We start from the raw sequence: 15,671 nt of genomic DNA, 5'->3' as shown, positions 1-15,671 counted from the left end.
CTTCCAGCCCTCATTAAGTATGTGGACATTCTTGAAAATTCTGAGTTGGAGTTTAAGGTTCATGGATCCAGGGCATTTACTGCGTAACTCTAGCAGAGTAATTCTTAGCCATTTTGGGGTCATGAGTGCCTTTAACAGTCCAATGAAAGTGATGGATTGGACATGTCAGAAAATTCCTCACATGCTTGTACCTACACTGAGATGTCTGCACTCAGTTGTGGGGAATCCATGAATTCTTGTCTTTTCATGAACTCCTTAGAGCTGCAAAGGTTATGGACCAGTTTTTGATATTATTAAATATTATTTTCTAAACCTTAGCTTAAGGACAAAGCGGGATTCCACGGGGAGTGAACCCTTAAGGCACTGAGATCAGTACTTAGTTTTCCCGTGGTTGTCATCTGTCTGCATTAGATTTCAGATTCAGAATCAGATTCAAATCTGAAAAGAGCAATGACAGCCTAGAACCTCTTGCCTATTGTGTATCTTTGGGAAAATCCTTTCCAGCTGTTCTTGAGCTTTGTGAGCTAGGATGCGAGGTAATTTATAAAGTATATTTTTGCCTGAGTTGATAAAAGGATAAAATTGAAGATAATTTGAAGTTTGGAGTTTCAATCCCCTGGAGGTTCTAAGCTCTAACCATATATTCTTTGAAGCATTTTTGGTGCTTTTCCCTCCAGCATTTGTAGGAAGGTTTTCAGACACACAGCAAAGTGGGAAGAATTTTACAGCAGACAACTGTATACGTACCACTTCGATTCTGTCGTTAACATTTTACTGTATTTGCTTTGCCACATGTCTGTTCGTCCCTCTATCTGGCACTTCTTCTCCTCTTTATTTCGCATGGCCAAATAAATTAAGATTATTATTACTTCTTTGTCAGACTCATTTTCTTTCGATTATTATAAATTTCTCCACATTTCCAACTTACATAATTTGAAAGCAATATTTTTACTTCCAGAGTGCCTTGATGCCTGCACAGTTATTCTTTAAGACAGAAGATGGAGGCAAATATCCAGTCATATTTAAGCACGGAGATGATTTACGCCAAGATCAGCTTATCCTGCAGATCATTTCCCTCATGGACAAGGTGAACATAACCTTTTGTTGGGAAAAAACATTTTTTTCATTTTAGAAATCTGTGGTTTAGCGGATGTGCTGTGCATGAACCCAGAATCATTTGTAACATTCAGGTACAGTCTTAGAAAGCGGAACAATCTCCACTTACCTTCAACAAATTTAGTTGTTTTGTCCACTGCAGGATGGCTCTTATGATGAGTATAAAATGAAACTGCATGTGTTCCTTGCTATAAAAACTTTTTTCCCAGTTATGTTCTCTCTGTGTTGGATTTAGTAATTTTCTTCCTCTTAGTCAAATAAATCTTCTTGTTTGTTTTTTTTTAAATCCCATTTCTGTCCCTGGCTTTTAAAGGAACATTTGTCCTTATTTCCTTTTTCTGAGTTCTGAATACTTTATGACCAGAAAAGACTGCATAAGTCCTTAGGAGAAACCCTTCTGTGCACTGAAAACTGAGAGTGATTTAGAAAAAGATTTTTAAAATTTGACATATCACCATGTAAAGTGCTTAATACATTTATTTTGATGGTCACAATTAACAAATTGAATTAGACCTTCATTTGGGTTTACCTTCTAAATTGTATTAACTGCCATAATACTTGCCCACAAAAAGTTAAATTAACTGATTTAATTAAACCTGAACTTAGGTTTACCGTCTAAATCTCTGTTATATTAAATGCTGTAATACTTGCCTACAAAATTATTTCATAACAGTCTTTACATTTGGTTAATAAATCTTTTGCTCTTAAGCTGCTACGGAAAGAAAATCTGGATTTGAAGTTGACACCCTATAAAGTATTAGCCACAAGCACAAAACATGGTAAGTTTATTTTCTACCAGGATTATTATTTCAAAAGGAGTATGCTTTTCCTTTTGTAATTGAAAATTACGAAGAATGTTAGGGACTGAACTCATCTGTAGCACTGAATCTCAGTAGGGCCTCCCATCCGCCCCCTCCCTCCTTCCTTCTTTCCTTTTACCTCTTGAAATTATCACACAGCATATTTGGAAGAAAACTTAACAACTTTCTGATATATTTCTTTGCATTCAAAACTAGTTATAATCCATGATATTTTCCTTTCATGGTGACCTGTGTCTGGAGTCATCACTTGAGAGTTAGTAAGACCCAGAGAGACTTTGTGCTGTGTCTTGCTTATACACACCACTCAGCAGATGATCAGGTTTTTGTTTTGTTTTGTTTTGTTTTAGTATATATTTAGAGCGTCTAAGTCTTTCTGAGACTGAGTAACCTCTGAAAGTTTGGTGAAATGTTCCCTAGGAATGCTTGCCTGAGGCCTGTTGTGCATTTTATAGTCTTGTTACTCTTAGAAGCTCTTACCCTTAGGTCCCTTGGAGAAACAGATACCTATTTTAGGCTTTCTGTCCTTCCCCTGGCCACTCCCACATCTTTTTTTTTTTTCCTTTTTTTAACTTGACGTCCTAGGGACCTCGTGCATGCTAAGCATGCGCTCTGCCACTGAGCTGTATGCACCCCGCCCCAATCTTTTTGATGGTTTAATCCCTCTTCTCATTGACCTCTCAGAATGATCTTGTTAAAAGTGTATATATGCTCTTTTACTGTCCTGCATAAATTGATTTGCTGGCTTTCAGTTGCTCTTGGGACAAAGACAAAGCCTTATCCCAGCTGGCAGGTTCTTGCACGGTGTGCCCTCTCCTGCACCTGTCTGTCACCCCTCCTCTGCCTCTGTCCCCCTTGCTTCTCAGGCTCCACCCTCCATTTCCTCCAATGCATTCTTTCTCCTTTCAGCTTTATGGGTGTTACTCTAACATCCTTTCCTCTAAAAGCTTTACTTATTAACCTTTATTATCCTTCAAAACATGGTTCAAATGTCAGACTCCTCCTATCCCTTTTGTAACTTAGGTCTCCCTGTCCTGTTGCCTTTCATGGTACCCTTTATTCATAGTTTTTATCCCAGTAAAACTTGCAAGCTTGTAAGATCTCTGCAGGCAGGGTCAGGGCTCTATGTCTGCTTACCTGGCAAAGTTCTTGCTACATAGTAGAAAACCTGTAAATATCTGTTAAGCACATTAATGCTGACTATTTGGTACTTATGATGTAGAAATAAATGAGACATTTCTTACTCCAAAGAAATACATAATTTCCTAATTTGCATGCAAGTCATTATATATAATATAAGCCTCACCAAAACCAGCTCATGGTTGTTATGATCCTAGAATAGTTTACCATATTCAACTTTGACTTTTCACAGGTTTACAGTTTTAATACTTCTTTTGCTGTCCCCCGACTCACCAGACTTCCTTTTTCTCTTGTCTCCTATAGACTGGCCTCTTGCCCTTCTTTGGTAGTTTAAGGGATTTATACTTCACTCCCGTATCATTTCCAGGGAATGGCCAAAGATGCAGGATTACACACCAAAAACCTGATGAATGCCGTATGGTTTTAGGGTTAGATGATTGATACTCCACAACTCCAGATCTCCTAAAGTGATTTTAAATTCAGAATAGTATTAATTGACGTATATTATAAAGATACGAAAGAAGAAAAATTTTTATGCCTAGTTTAAGAAGGCTGACCTATTACTTTGTGTTCGTTGTGTACAAAAATAGAAATTGGCTTAGAGAAGCATACAGATTGTCAGCTAAAGTTTTTTTAAAGATGTTCCCTTATTGTCCCCGTGACATAAATGCCAGTGTGTACTTAATGTTCTGCTTATAGCCCTCTTTAACCTGGTCAGGTTTGTAATGTGTACATTTGCAAATGACGATGCTTCTTGGCAGAATCTTTATTTTTGTCGCGTAAGCAATCGCTCTGCTTAATGCAATGCATTTACTTCTGCGTAGGCTTCATGCAGTTCATTCAGTCAGTTCCTGTGGCTGAAGTTCTCGATACAGAAGGAAGCATTCAGGTACAGTATCTACTTTAAAGATTTATGAATTTCATGAATACATTCTCGTTATAGAAAGTTTAATCTTTATAAAAAGTGTATGAAGTTAAAAACGGAAGTCTGTTTTTAATCACCCTTCTTCCCTCGTGTCATTTTCCTTCCCTGAGAAATAAACAATGCTAATAGTTGGAAACGCTTCCATGTTAGTACAGGTAAGTGTTCAATTCCTTAAACCATGCCTGGCATATGATAGGAGATCAGGAGTTAATTGGTGAACACGTTTTTAAATTTGTTTGTAAGTTTATGGCAATATTATATTCGAAAATATGGAAATATTACAATTTATTTAGCCATCAGTGAACAGTTTATTTCTAGTTTCTGTTACTCAGAACAGCGCGACAGTGATATTCTTGCTCACAAGTGTTTTGCACAATTATTTTTTTTTTTAAGACCCTTATCCTCCCCTCCCAACCTCATTGCTCCCCTTTAATATGAGGAAAGGCAAATAGTTTCTGGGACTAAGCCATTTATATCTTTGGAATTTTTTTACATATTAAATACGTGAGTCCGTTCTTACTGCATCTTAATAGTTTCTTTTTGTTATCCTTTAAGTGCAGTTTTTCTTTTTCCCTAAGAAAAAGGTATCTAATTCACACAGAAAAATTGATGTGCCTGAGATGAACAATACAGAGAAGGGCTTGATAGAGGATATTTACCGCAGTGTGGTTTTGTCGTCCTCAGTTTAGAGTGTTCAGGTAATTCTGGACTATGTACACCATCGAGGGTCCCTGTGTCACCAGCCCCCAGTAAAAACCTTGGGTGTTGAGTGTCTCAGGCGCTTTCCTGAACAGTAACACTGCACCCATATGCTGCCCCTTCTTTTTTGTCCCTATTGGAGAACATTAGAAAGGATGCTCAGTGGGTCCCCTTCACAGAAGAGAGCAAGGACTGTGCATGGATTTCATAGGCGTTTGCCTGTGTGTTTGTCCCATGCTGGTCCTGTTGTCTGTACTGTTGATATAATGCAACTTACTTGTGCTATAAGTTGAGTCTTTGACTCCTGACAAATCAACCCATCAGAGGACTAGGGGATCCCTTGACAAACCCTTCAGGGCTTAGTTTTTGAATCTGTAAAATTCGGGTAATAATTAATAGTACCTAGCTCTAGGATTGTTCTGAAGATGCCATGAAATGCATGCAGAGCTTTAACATACTGAAGTTAATTGTTTAATAAAGCTGTCAATTACTATGTTGCTCCTTGCAATTATGATTTTATAAAATAAAGACTGACAGTTTGTGTATCGATTCTTGATTCCATGTGTGACACGTGTAGTTTTTCTGAGTCATAGGTTAACTCATCTTCAACATCAGTAGATAATTAAAAATTGTTTTCTGAAATGGTTTTTGGAAACAGCTGTTTCTCATTGCCACGCGTCTTTGCCAGATTTTGGTATTGATTGTGGTTTAGTTTGCACTTCCATCATTACCCACAAGGTTGAGCATTTAAAAATATCTGTATAGGCCATTTATTTCTTCTGTGAGGTGCTTGTTCACATCTTTTCCCCATTTTCTTATTGAGTTGTTTGTCTTTTTCTTATTGATTTATAGGAGTTCTTTATATATTCTACATATATATCCTTTGTCAAACTTAGTGTTCAAAAAAGCTGAAAGCATAGGATAAACTTTTTTTTTTTAATGATATGTTGGTTGTATTTTCAAGTAATATACTCTGTGTATTTTTCTTTAACATGCAGATGTAAGGGAATAGGTCCAATTGGTAACCTGGATAAAGAATTAAATATACTATTTTCCCCAGTGTTGCCAGACTCCGTGGATACTCTTGTACATTGATTGTGCCCCTATAATTCTTTGGTTCAGTCTGCATCTCTTATATTTATCTTTCCATCAATTTCCTCTGAATCTGAAAATTCTTAGTAATGTAGTCTAATTATTTTTAAAAATTGGGTATAATTTTATTATTTGTTAATGGCAATAGTGTTTCAGTAGCTCTACCTTAAAAAGTAATTTTAAAAAGTCATGCTTACTTTTAGGAGAATGTATGATACAAAAAAAAAACCCATGTTTACTTTTAAGAGAAAGATGAAACAAAGTGATAAATTAAGCATAGAGATAGAGCAGTAAATTTGTTTTTCCTATGGTATAGTAGTAGCACCCTTATATATTTATTTGTCTTAACAGTCTATAAATATAATAATAACACTGATTCCTGAAGGATAAGCTTTCTAAAGTCCACATTTTATAATTATTGACTAAGTTTTAGACCAGACACCTATTGGTCATTATTTACAATTTTAAAATGGCTATTTGTTGAAGCATTCTATTGAATTTGTAAACATGTAAATGATAACTTTTCAGAACTTTTTCAGAAAATACGCACCAAGTGAGAATGGGCCGAATGGGATCAGCGCTGAAGTCATGGATACTTACGTCAAAAGCTGCGGTAAGTTTTTCAAGTTACTGCTTTTCCCTGATACATTGGAATAAAGGAAAGCAAGCTGTCCTGATATTACCACACTCATACACATTTAGGACGTGTTAAGATTTTTTTCTTGGACGCTTGGGCCACAATGACAAAATACCAGAGACCACATGGCTTATAAAGAACGGAAATTTATTTCTCACGGTTCTGGAGGCTGAAACCTGAGATAAGGTGCTAACGTGGTTGGTGAGGACCTTCTTTGGGGTCAAAGACTTGTTACTGTATCTCCACCTGTTGGGAGCTCTGTGGGGTCTTTTTTATAAGATATTAATCCCATTCATGGGGACTGAGCACCTCCCAAAGGTCCCATCTCCTAATACCACCACCTTCAGCATTAGGATTTCAACATGTGAATGTTGACATTTTGAGGGGACACATTCAGACCATAACATTTTTAAATGCTGTATGAAAAGAAGATTAAAAGAGATAAAATGTGATACAAGAAGTTATTAATGTTTTGACATAATAATAGTCCTAACAGGGTATAAACTCTGTTCAGTCTTTAATGGGTGTATCTTTGCAATCACACAACTATTTTGTAATTACAAGTTATTTCTTCCTGGAAGCTGTCATTTCCCCCTAGATTTTCCCTGTGTTGGAGTAACTGTAATTAAGTAGACTGTGGGAAAAGTCTCCAGTCAGAAAAAATTATGTCTTTGATAAATCTCAAAAGATCTAAGATAACAGAGGAGGTGCCTCTCGTGGTATTTTAAATCAGTACTTCCACCCCCTCCTGGAAGTAAGTAAGCAGTGACATGCCATAGGAGTTAATTCAAATATTTCAGCAGTTTATGCCTATTCTCATGAAGTTTATATTCTGGAGGATTATTTTTATTTTCTTAAGAGATTATTGTTATTTTTTAAATATATAACTAGATTGTTTAAGAGAGGGTTAATAAAGGAGTTGACACTAGAGTTAAGCCCTGAGTACTGTATGGCCCTGTGACATATTATTCCTGTTTTATATAAATATTCTTTTTATGTTTATGTCCATATTTATACCTATGCTTAAGCAGTCAAAGCTGGGGGAAACACGGAGAGGACTTTCTAGACATACAACAACTATATATAAATATTCCTGTCATTTTATGATTTATAAGTTACTTTCTCTATCATGACATTTTTTTTTCTTTTTTACATTGCTCCTATGAAGGTAGTATTTCAGATTCTTTTATACTGCATAATTTATTCTTAGATTTATACTTGATGATACATTTTTGACTGAGAGGTATAAAATGTAATATTCCTAGGAACTTTAAAAACAAAATAAAATGTGTGTATGTGTATTAGAATCCTTTATGGTTTTAATTCTTATTTTTACTGAAGGAACATACCATGTGTTTCATGTAACTGTATTTTCCTGTAAAAATGATCACATACAGTGTATTTAGGTTTAAAGACTGAAGAGACATGGATTGAAGCATCCTGGAGGAAATGTTTCCTTTCTCCTGCTCACTCTGTATTTCTCCTTTCCCTCCCTCCCGCCCTGCTTTCCTTCCTTCCTTCTTTCCTTGCCCCCTTTTCTTTCTTTCTTGTTTTCCTCCGTCAAGTCTGTGTTTTCTAAGATCTGAGAAAATTAATACATCATTTAAAGGCTGGACAGGTCGCTCAGATGGCTGGCAGTTTATTCTGCTTTTCAGCAAGGCTTGGCAACCAGGTTGCCGCTATGTGGCTTCTCCGTGTCTCGTGCTTCTCAGAGCTGGACTCCCAAGGGGAAGCATTCTAAGAGACGGAAAGTAGAAACTTTTGGTTTCTGAAATCCTGCCCTGGGAAGCTGCTAGTGTGTCACTTGTATCATATTCTGTGGGTCAGAGGAGGCACAGAACCTGCTTGGATTCAAGGGGAAGGTATATAGTTCCCACCTTGAATGAAAAGCATGTTAAAGAATCTTTAATTCCACACCCAGATCTCAGTACCTTATTACAGGAGGTATGTTGCATGCCCTCAGCAATTACCTTGTGTCTTTCTACTTTCAGATACTTACTGTAAACTGTTTCACATCATAAATCTATATAATAAAGGACTGTTAACTTTTTCTCCTTGAAATATACATTCAAGCAACCTATAAATATTGACTGAAATTTGAAAACCCTGCTCATTTAGTAAAATTACTGGGACAGTATTTTATGATAGACGTCCTAGTGTTGTGCCTTTTGTCTGGTGTTCCATTTTTTTCCCCAAGGGCTCATGAAAATATGACTACTTTTAATGATTAAAAAATAGCCGTTTAAGTTGTACCTACTGGACAGTTAAATTCAAAATAGATCTTATTCCTTTGTTTCTTTCCCGGCATTTCGCCCTTGTTCACATCCTGATAACTGATTTGGTGGCAGGCCTTCTCTTCGCCTTACTTTGAATAGCCTTCCATTTTCTATATATCTTGCTATGTTATAAAATAATCTTTAGTGTTTTAGTGAGTTTGGTAGCATCCCAGGTAATAGTGGTGGTTGAAAGCCATTGATGAATTTTTGATTAGAAGATCTAGTGCTTAAAAAGTTGCTACTTTGTACTAGAATCTGATTGTTGGACATTATCATTTAGATGCATGTATAACTTTCATTTTAAAAAGCAATGTTTTAGGTTTTTGGCAGAGTGTAAGAAGAATAAAGCTCTAGTAGTAACGGTGACTTTTTTTCCAGATAATGCAGGGCGTCATATCTAGATCTTGCAAGTAAATATGGGAACACTGATTATTCTCACACCCGTATCTTAACGAAGTAAAGGGAAATAGTATTATTTAGTTGTCTGTATTTCTCTGTGTTTTACTTTAAATCAAAGTTGTTTATAAAACCAATTTCAAGATCTTTGTGTATCTCTCATGGGTTCAAAATACTAATGAACAGCATCCTTTGACAAGATTCTCTGGCCAGATATACTGTTTCTGTTAAGTAATAAATTCAGTTTTCCTAAAAATCCCCTGATACACTCTGTATCATCTCAAATTGTTCTGAATATTATTTATGTCCTCAAAATTTCTGAGGATCATCCAACTCAGATATCTTTTTCCAGAGTTAATCTTGTAAGTATTGACATTTGAATTATTGAAACACCCTAAATTCTCACCTCTACCATTCATATATATGTATGAAAGAGGAATAGATCATATACTATCTCACTTGACTTAAAAAACCATTTATTGAGGATGGTGTGGAGAGGTTACTGTCAGTGGGAACCCCGAGGGAGTGGGGGGAGTGTTCACTGAAGTGACCTTCAAACACATTTATGATCTTAACCCACCGAGGCAGGCAGGGTAAAAAGAGTTAAAAGGCTTTTTCTCGTGCATTTTCCATTTCCATTGGAAGATAATCCAGTAATAACAAAGAGACATCACCGCAAAAGCAAATTTGATAATAGACAGTAGTTTATTTTAAACATCTTACTTTATCAGTAGGGACCGGCATAATTTATGCATGTCGAGTTACATGAAAAATTTAGGTCAAAAATACTGTTGCTGTCCGTGTGAATCATAACTTTCATAGGGCTAGCTAAACCTGAAACAAAGTAAAAAGTGATAACACTGTCATTTGTAATTTTTTAAAAAGTAGCTAATAGCATACAACAATTCAAGTGTCTGGGTTCTTTTTTTTTTAATTGCAAGAGTTTCAACTACCTTCATATGTGTATTATCAGTAGGAGATTTGTATCCTTGACAACTATTGAGTGGAAGCCAAATTTCTAAGTGAATCGCTTATTAGAGAACTCAGTGCGCTAAGTCCTACTGTGTTCTGACTTCTCTTTATGAACACCAGATTCACTATCCTTCAGTAAGTCACTTCCTAGTTTTCCAGTGGACAGCCTTTAGTCATTTGTGGAGTTGCATATTTTGCAGTGCTCCTCAAAATACAACCCATGGACTAGCAGCGTTGGCCTGGGAACCTGTTTGTATTACAGACTCTCAGGCCTTGTCCCTGATCTTTGGACCAGAATCTCCATTTTTTAACGGGATTCCCAGGAGGCTCCTATGTGCAGTAGAACACTAGAGATGGTTTTGCAAGCATTGATATGTGATAGCAATCACTCTTTGGTCACTGGTGTAATAGAACTGAATTGGGGCCCAAGAGTCCGCATTTTTAACAAGCTTCTAGGTGGTGGTGCATCTGCCAGTCTGTGTGTCACATTGTGAGTAGCAGTGTCCTAGATCAAATGTCAGCCAATTCTTGCCCTAAAGCCTTTCAGACAGTAAATATTTTTCGAATTTTTCAGGCCAGATGGTCTCAACCCATCTGGTCTCAGCCCATCTGGTAGCCATTCAACCAGGCCATGGCAGTGCTCAAAAAATAATGAACTGAATGGGTATGACTCTGTTCTAGTAAACATCCTTTATAAAATCTAAAAGCAGAGGGGGACCAGTTTGGACCATCAAGCTGTCTTTGCTCATCCTTTATGTGAATGATCCTCAATTCCCCCAGTGGACCGCTAACATCGCATCCCGTGGCAGCTAACAATCTAACTAGAGTGGTTTACACACCTAAAAGGTATTTTCTTTTTTGTAAGAAGCCCAGATAGAAGCCATTGCTGCTGCTGTGTTAGCTGCTGAAGGATGTTAGGGCCAGCCAGGTCTTCGTAATTCTCACGGTCAGCTCCCTCTTAAAAAATGCTCACCACAAAGCTGCCTTTGCGTACATCTCATTGGGCACACCTAACTGCAGGTGAGGCTGGGAGATGTAGTGTTTTGTGTAGGCACAGCCTTGCCCCAGAAATCTCGGTTTGGTTTCGTTTTAAGGAAGAAGCATAAATAGATACTGTGTGAACTGATTCATTCAGTCAACTGTAGCCAGTTTATTAGAGTTAAATGAAAATTCTTAGTACACTAGTAGTGTGGTTAGACGCATTTTTTAAAAAGATAGTATGCTTTCACTCATTCTCTACATATGGATGTATTTTGAAATATGTATATAATTCCATCTAAAATTAAAACATGAACAGATATACTTGGGCTTAAATATCTTGTTGAGTGTTGCACCCATTAAAATAGCCACTTTAGGAAGAAGCAATTATACGATGTACAGTGCAAAAGTGGCATGAGCGAGGACATTCGCGTCTTAGGTTTAAGTCCCAGCCCAGTGATCTTGGACGATCCTGTAACTCCTGGAGCCTAAAGTTTCTTCATTCGAAGGATAATTATGTTACCAAACTCAGGTTCAGCTGCTTACTGCTCAAAGGCCAATGATTCAAGACACAAGGGTCAGTAGAAAGAAAAGGTGCTTTAATCAGAAAAGCCAGCACTCTGGGGACGTGGTGGACTCCAGTGTCTCCTCAAAGACCATCTCCTAAGATTCTGCTCAGCCGAAAAAGTTTTAAAGGGGAAGTGGGGAAGTGATCTCAGTTAGTCCTTGAGATAGGGGGTCTGCGTCATAGGCGTCCCCCATTGCATGCAAGCTTATCAATTCCTTGTGAATTTTCCTTTGATGCTGTCTTGTCACAGTTTGTTTGGAGATTCCTGAAGGGGTAGGTAGGGGAAATTCAAGATCTGGTCATCTGTCAATTACTTATTCCCCAGTTCTACTTCTTTGATGTATAGGAAAATCCCAAGAGGTTAAGCAAGTGACAAGACACAAAGGGCCTCCTTACAGAGAGCTCTTCCCTGCCAAAAGCTACTTAACAGGTATAACACTTGGCTGACATCGTTAAAAGGGTTGGGGATGATGAATGTAATGTGCCTAAGCTAAGATCCTAGCCTTCAGTAAATTGTAACTGTGATTATTATTATAATTGAAGATTAATCTAATGACGGCATCATTGCTTAAGTCAGTTTTGGACTTCCGGGATGGCCTTTGAAACTCGACTCAAATGAACTTCAATATTTACTGATTTTGGGCAGGATTGATTTGGTCCAATTTTTTTTCCCCCACATAGTGGCTGAAATAAACATGTTTTTGTAAATACTAGCATAGTCATTGTATATGTTTACAAATTATATTTGTTGTCAGGTTACTAATGGGAGAAAAAGAATTTTAAAAAATCAACTTCAAGCATGTGTTATTTGCTTAATCTTTTTGCTCATTTTCAACACGTGCCAGGTTTCCAGACTTTTGATAAGAAAGAAAGAGAGAATAAAGCTAGAGACAATGACTGCCCCAGTCCTGCTCGTGTGATTTTTCTCAATAACTTAAGGGATTATGCTTGAATTTTACAAATGCTTTTACCACTCAGGTGAATTCATTTGTTCTTCTATCTGCTGGCATTTCAAGATTTTTCTCTAAAGATTGTTTCTTTAATTCTACATTGACTTTTGTTAGCTTGTAGATAAGCTAGTTGTGGGATGGTTGGCTTCATTATGTGTATTTCAGCAGTTTTGTTTTTTATTTTTTCACTGTCATTCTTAACATATGTCTAATTTGAAGTGAGAAATGGTAGACACATGTTATAATTAAAGTTTCTGAACCCTCATTTAATTTTAGATTAAAAGTGACTTTTCTAATTGGACAAAATTCTACGGGATATTTTTCCTGTTGTAAATTATTTGAGTTTCAAGGGATAAACTCTTCATAGAGTCAATGGTTGCACATTTAATTTGAGAATTTAGGTAAGAATTCATAAAGAATCGTAATCAGTTTGAGGTTGAAGGAGCACAGCTGCCTTCGTGTTCAGTTACACGTGTGACCTGATTTGCGTGTGCTTTTTACAACCCTTCTGTTTTTCTTTTCTGTTTTTGAACTGTTCCTGCAGCTGGATATTGCGTGATCACATACATTCTTGGAGTTGGAGACAGGCACCTGGATAACCTTTTGCTGACAAAAACAGGTAACAGAGAATGTCTGCTAGCAAATACCCATTAATGCCAGTGATGTTTTCACCCCGGAATCTACTTCATAAGAAAATAAGTTGCATAAGAGAAGACAAATCATAGTCTTAGAAGTCTCTTTGATGGCACCTTAGAAGGATGTCCAGGGCAACTCCCATCCCTTGGAAGGATCACTTTAGCAGAGACCCTACGATGGTCATCTAGCCCTTCTTGAAATACCTCCGTTAGTGGCAAGCCCATAATGTATGCAGGCAACACAGTGTCTTAGTGCCCAGCTCTAGTTAGAAGGTTAGAATGGTCTTTCTTTAATCAAATTGCTCTTAACTCACATTAACCTCTGTCTTTCTCAACATTTTCCCCTTGGAATTACGTGAAATAATCAGTCTCTTCCACCTTCGTCCTGATGACTCCTCGGCCCCATGGCTTTAAACACCATCTCTGTGCAGTCAGCTTCCAAACTTCCTCTGCTTCAGTCCATTCCATTAGCTTCAAACAAACACCCAACTGTTCACTTGAAATCCTAAATATATGGCCAGGTGTAAACGTTGTTCCCTTTACTACCCGCCTAACAACCTGCCCCTCACTTCGCTTTCCCAGCTCAGTAAGTAGCAACATCTCCACCCAGTTGTTCAGGACCCAGACCTGAGAGCCATTCTTAACCCCACCCTTGGCTTCATCTCACATATTGAACCTACTAGCAAATTGTATGTACTGCTCACCCACAAAATAGATCTTTGAGTTACCCCCTCCTTCATTTCCACCTCTTTGACCCCATTCGAAGCCACTAATATCTTTTGCCCAGTGGGTTTGAGTAAAATCTGAACTCTGTTGTAGCCATTGTGGCCTCCGCACACTGACCAGCCAGAATGTCTGAATGTAAAAGCACTCCTGCCTTGGGCAAGTGCCCTTCTTGTTTCTTCCTGGAACGCTCTTCTGTCAGATCTTTGCAGGTCTGACTTTGCTTAGTAAGTCGTGTTTGAATGACATCTTTTTAGAGAAGCCTTTTCTGTCTCTCCAATGTGAAATAATACATTCCTGCCATGGGTCTCCTCTCCATTACTTTGTTTATTCCTCTGTTTTGTTTCCTTTCTAGCACTTAACCACTAGCTGAAGTTCCTTTTTTATATAATTCAACAAGTACCTATTGAGCACCTATGTGATAGGTATTTCTCTAGGTGCTGGGGTTTCCAAATTGAGCAGAACAGACAGATCCTGGCCCTCCTGGAGCCTGCTGGCTTCTCGTCACCGTCTTCTCCCTTTCAGGGTGCGCCTCCACGAGCGGGGCCCTTGTCTGTCCAGTTTGCCACCATGCCTCCAGAGCCTTGCGCAAACCTAGCTACAGTGTTTGATAAATCACTGTTGAACTAACGAAAGAATAAATATTTCTGCTCCTCTATGTACCCTTTTCTTCCCTGTGCCCAATAATCCAAGTTTTTCAGCCTTCCACAGAAAATAGATTTTAAAATCCCCTTAAAATGGTCTTTCAGGTGAGGCCATCATCTGTTTTGTTAGCATTCCTCCAAATTGTGATATAATAGTAATTAAATTAATTAATATAAAATTAACTATAAAATATAAAATAATATAAAATATCTATTAATAGAATAGCTATTAATTCATGTAGTCTGGAATTTTATACATTCAGTTTTAAATTATTGGCGTGAACAGTTACCCATGTGGGAATTCGCACGTGGTGACCGCGTCTGTATCAAGGCCAGGCTCCCTTTAATAACTAAGACTGAAGGAGTGTAATCAGATTGTCATGGAATTTCTTGCCAAATTTACAAAGGATAGTTATAAAACGTGATGCAGTGTTTGGAGACAACTGTAATCTGGAAAAAGTTTTCCTTTGTTGTTTTCTTAGCTCTCTTTTTCAGTTGAATCTTTGAACCACAAGAATCAAACTGCCAGAGTAACTCCGTTTGTTTTTATCTTGTACTCATTTTATAACCACAGCAGAGTTCTTTACACAGTAGCATTACATCTGTAATGTTATGTTCACAGGTCTTACTCGTCTCTTCTTATGGAGATTGATAAATAGGAGACCTTTTTCTGTTGGACTTATGTGTGTCGATGGGACTATTTTAAGAATAAGACTTGGAAAGAAAGTTCTGCCTAGTGTACTTTTTTGTCTGAGGTCATAGATCCTTCTTTTATGGAAACTATAAAATTTCAGAAACAGGTTTTAAGCTTCTTGTCACCAGTTTTCCACTAGAGGGTGCTCCAAATTTTGGTTTTTAAAAATCAGAAGCTTACCTTAAAATATGCTAGATAAGGGGCACATTCTCTTTCTTTTAAAACAGCATTTCATTTTTTCTTAACTGCTCTTTATTTATTTCATCCATTTATATCATACCGGTAGCATTTTGTATCTTCCTCACAAGGATAAATGTTTTCAATTTTTAGGTTTAGTTTGAATGAAACTGGATTATATTAAGGAAAGACCAATTATGTCAAGACAAATGGAAGTCTAATGCATTCTTC

General features: G+C 37.3%; 1 protein-coding gene across 3 annotated transcripts in view; it reads left to right on the top strand.

The window, feature by feature from the left end:
- Positions 1 to 15,671, top strand: part of PIK3C3 (phosphatidylinositol 3-kinase catalytic subunit type 3) — a 116,675-nt gene that overhangs the window by 71,806 nt on the left and 29,198 nt on the right. For all 3 annotated transcript variants that reach the window (XR_010378653.1, XR_010378652.1, XM_010975489.3), the window contains exons 17-21: positions 959 to 1,087; positions 1,826 to 1,895; positions 3,899 to 3,963; positions 6,319 to 6,403; positions 13,112 to 13,186. Coding sequence is in view for 1 of the 3 variants with exons in the window: in XM_010975489.3 (XP_010973791.2) it covers positions 959 to 1,087; positions 1,826 to 1,895; positions 3,899 to 3,963; positions 6,319 to 6,403; positions 13,112 to 13,186 (424 nt within the window). In the remaining 2 variants the exon portion in view is untranslated. The remainder of the gene's footprint in view (positions 1 to 958; positions 1,088 to 1,825; positions 1,896 to 3,898; positions 3,964 to 6,318; positions 6,404 to 13,111; positions 13,187 to 15,671) is intronic.

Source organism: Camelus dromedarius, chromosome 32 (genome assembly GCF_036321535.1).
Source record: "Camelus dromedarius isolate mCamDro1 chromosome 32, mCamDro1.pat, whole genome shotgun sequence".
Lineage (NCBI taxonomy): Eukaryota > Metazoa > Chordata > Mammalia > Artiodactyla > Camelidae > Camelus > Camelus dromedarius.
Note: the sequence above shows the minus strand (reverse complement) of the source record. Positions and strands in the feature narration are given on the sequence as shown.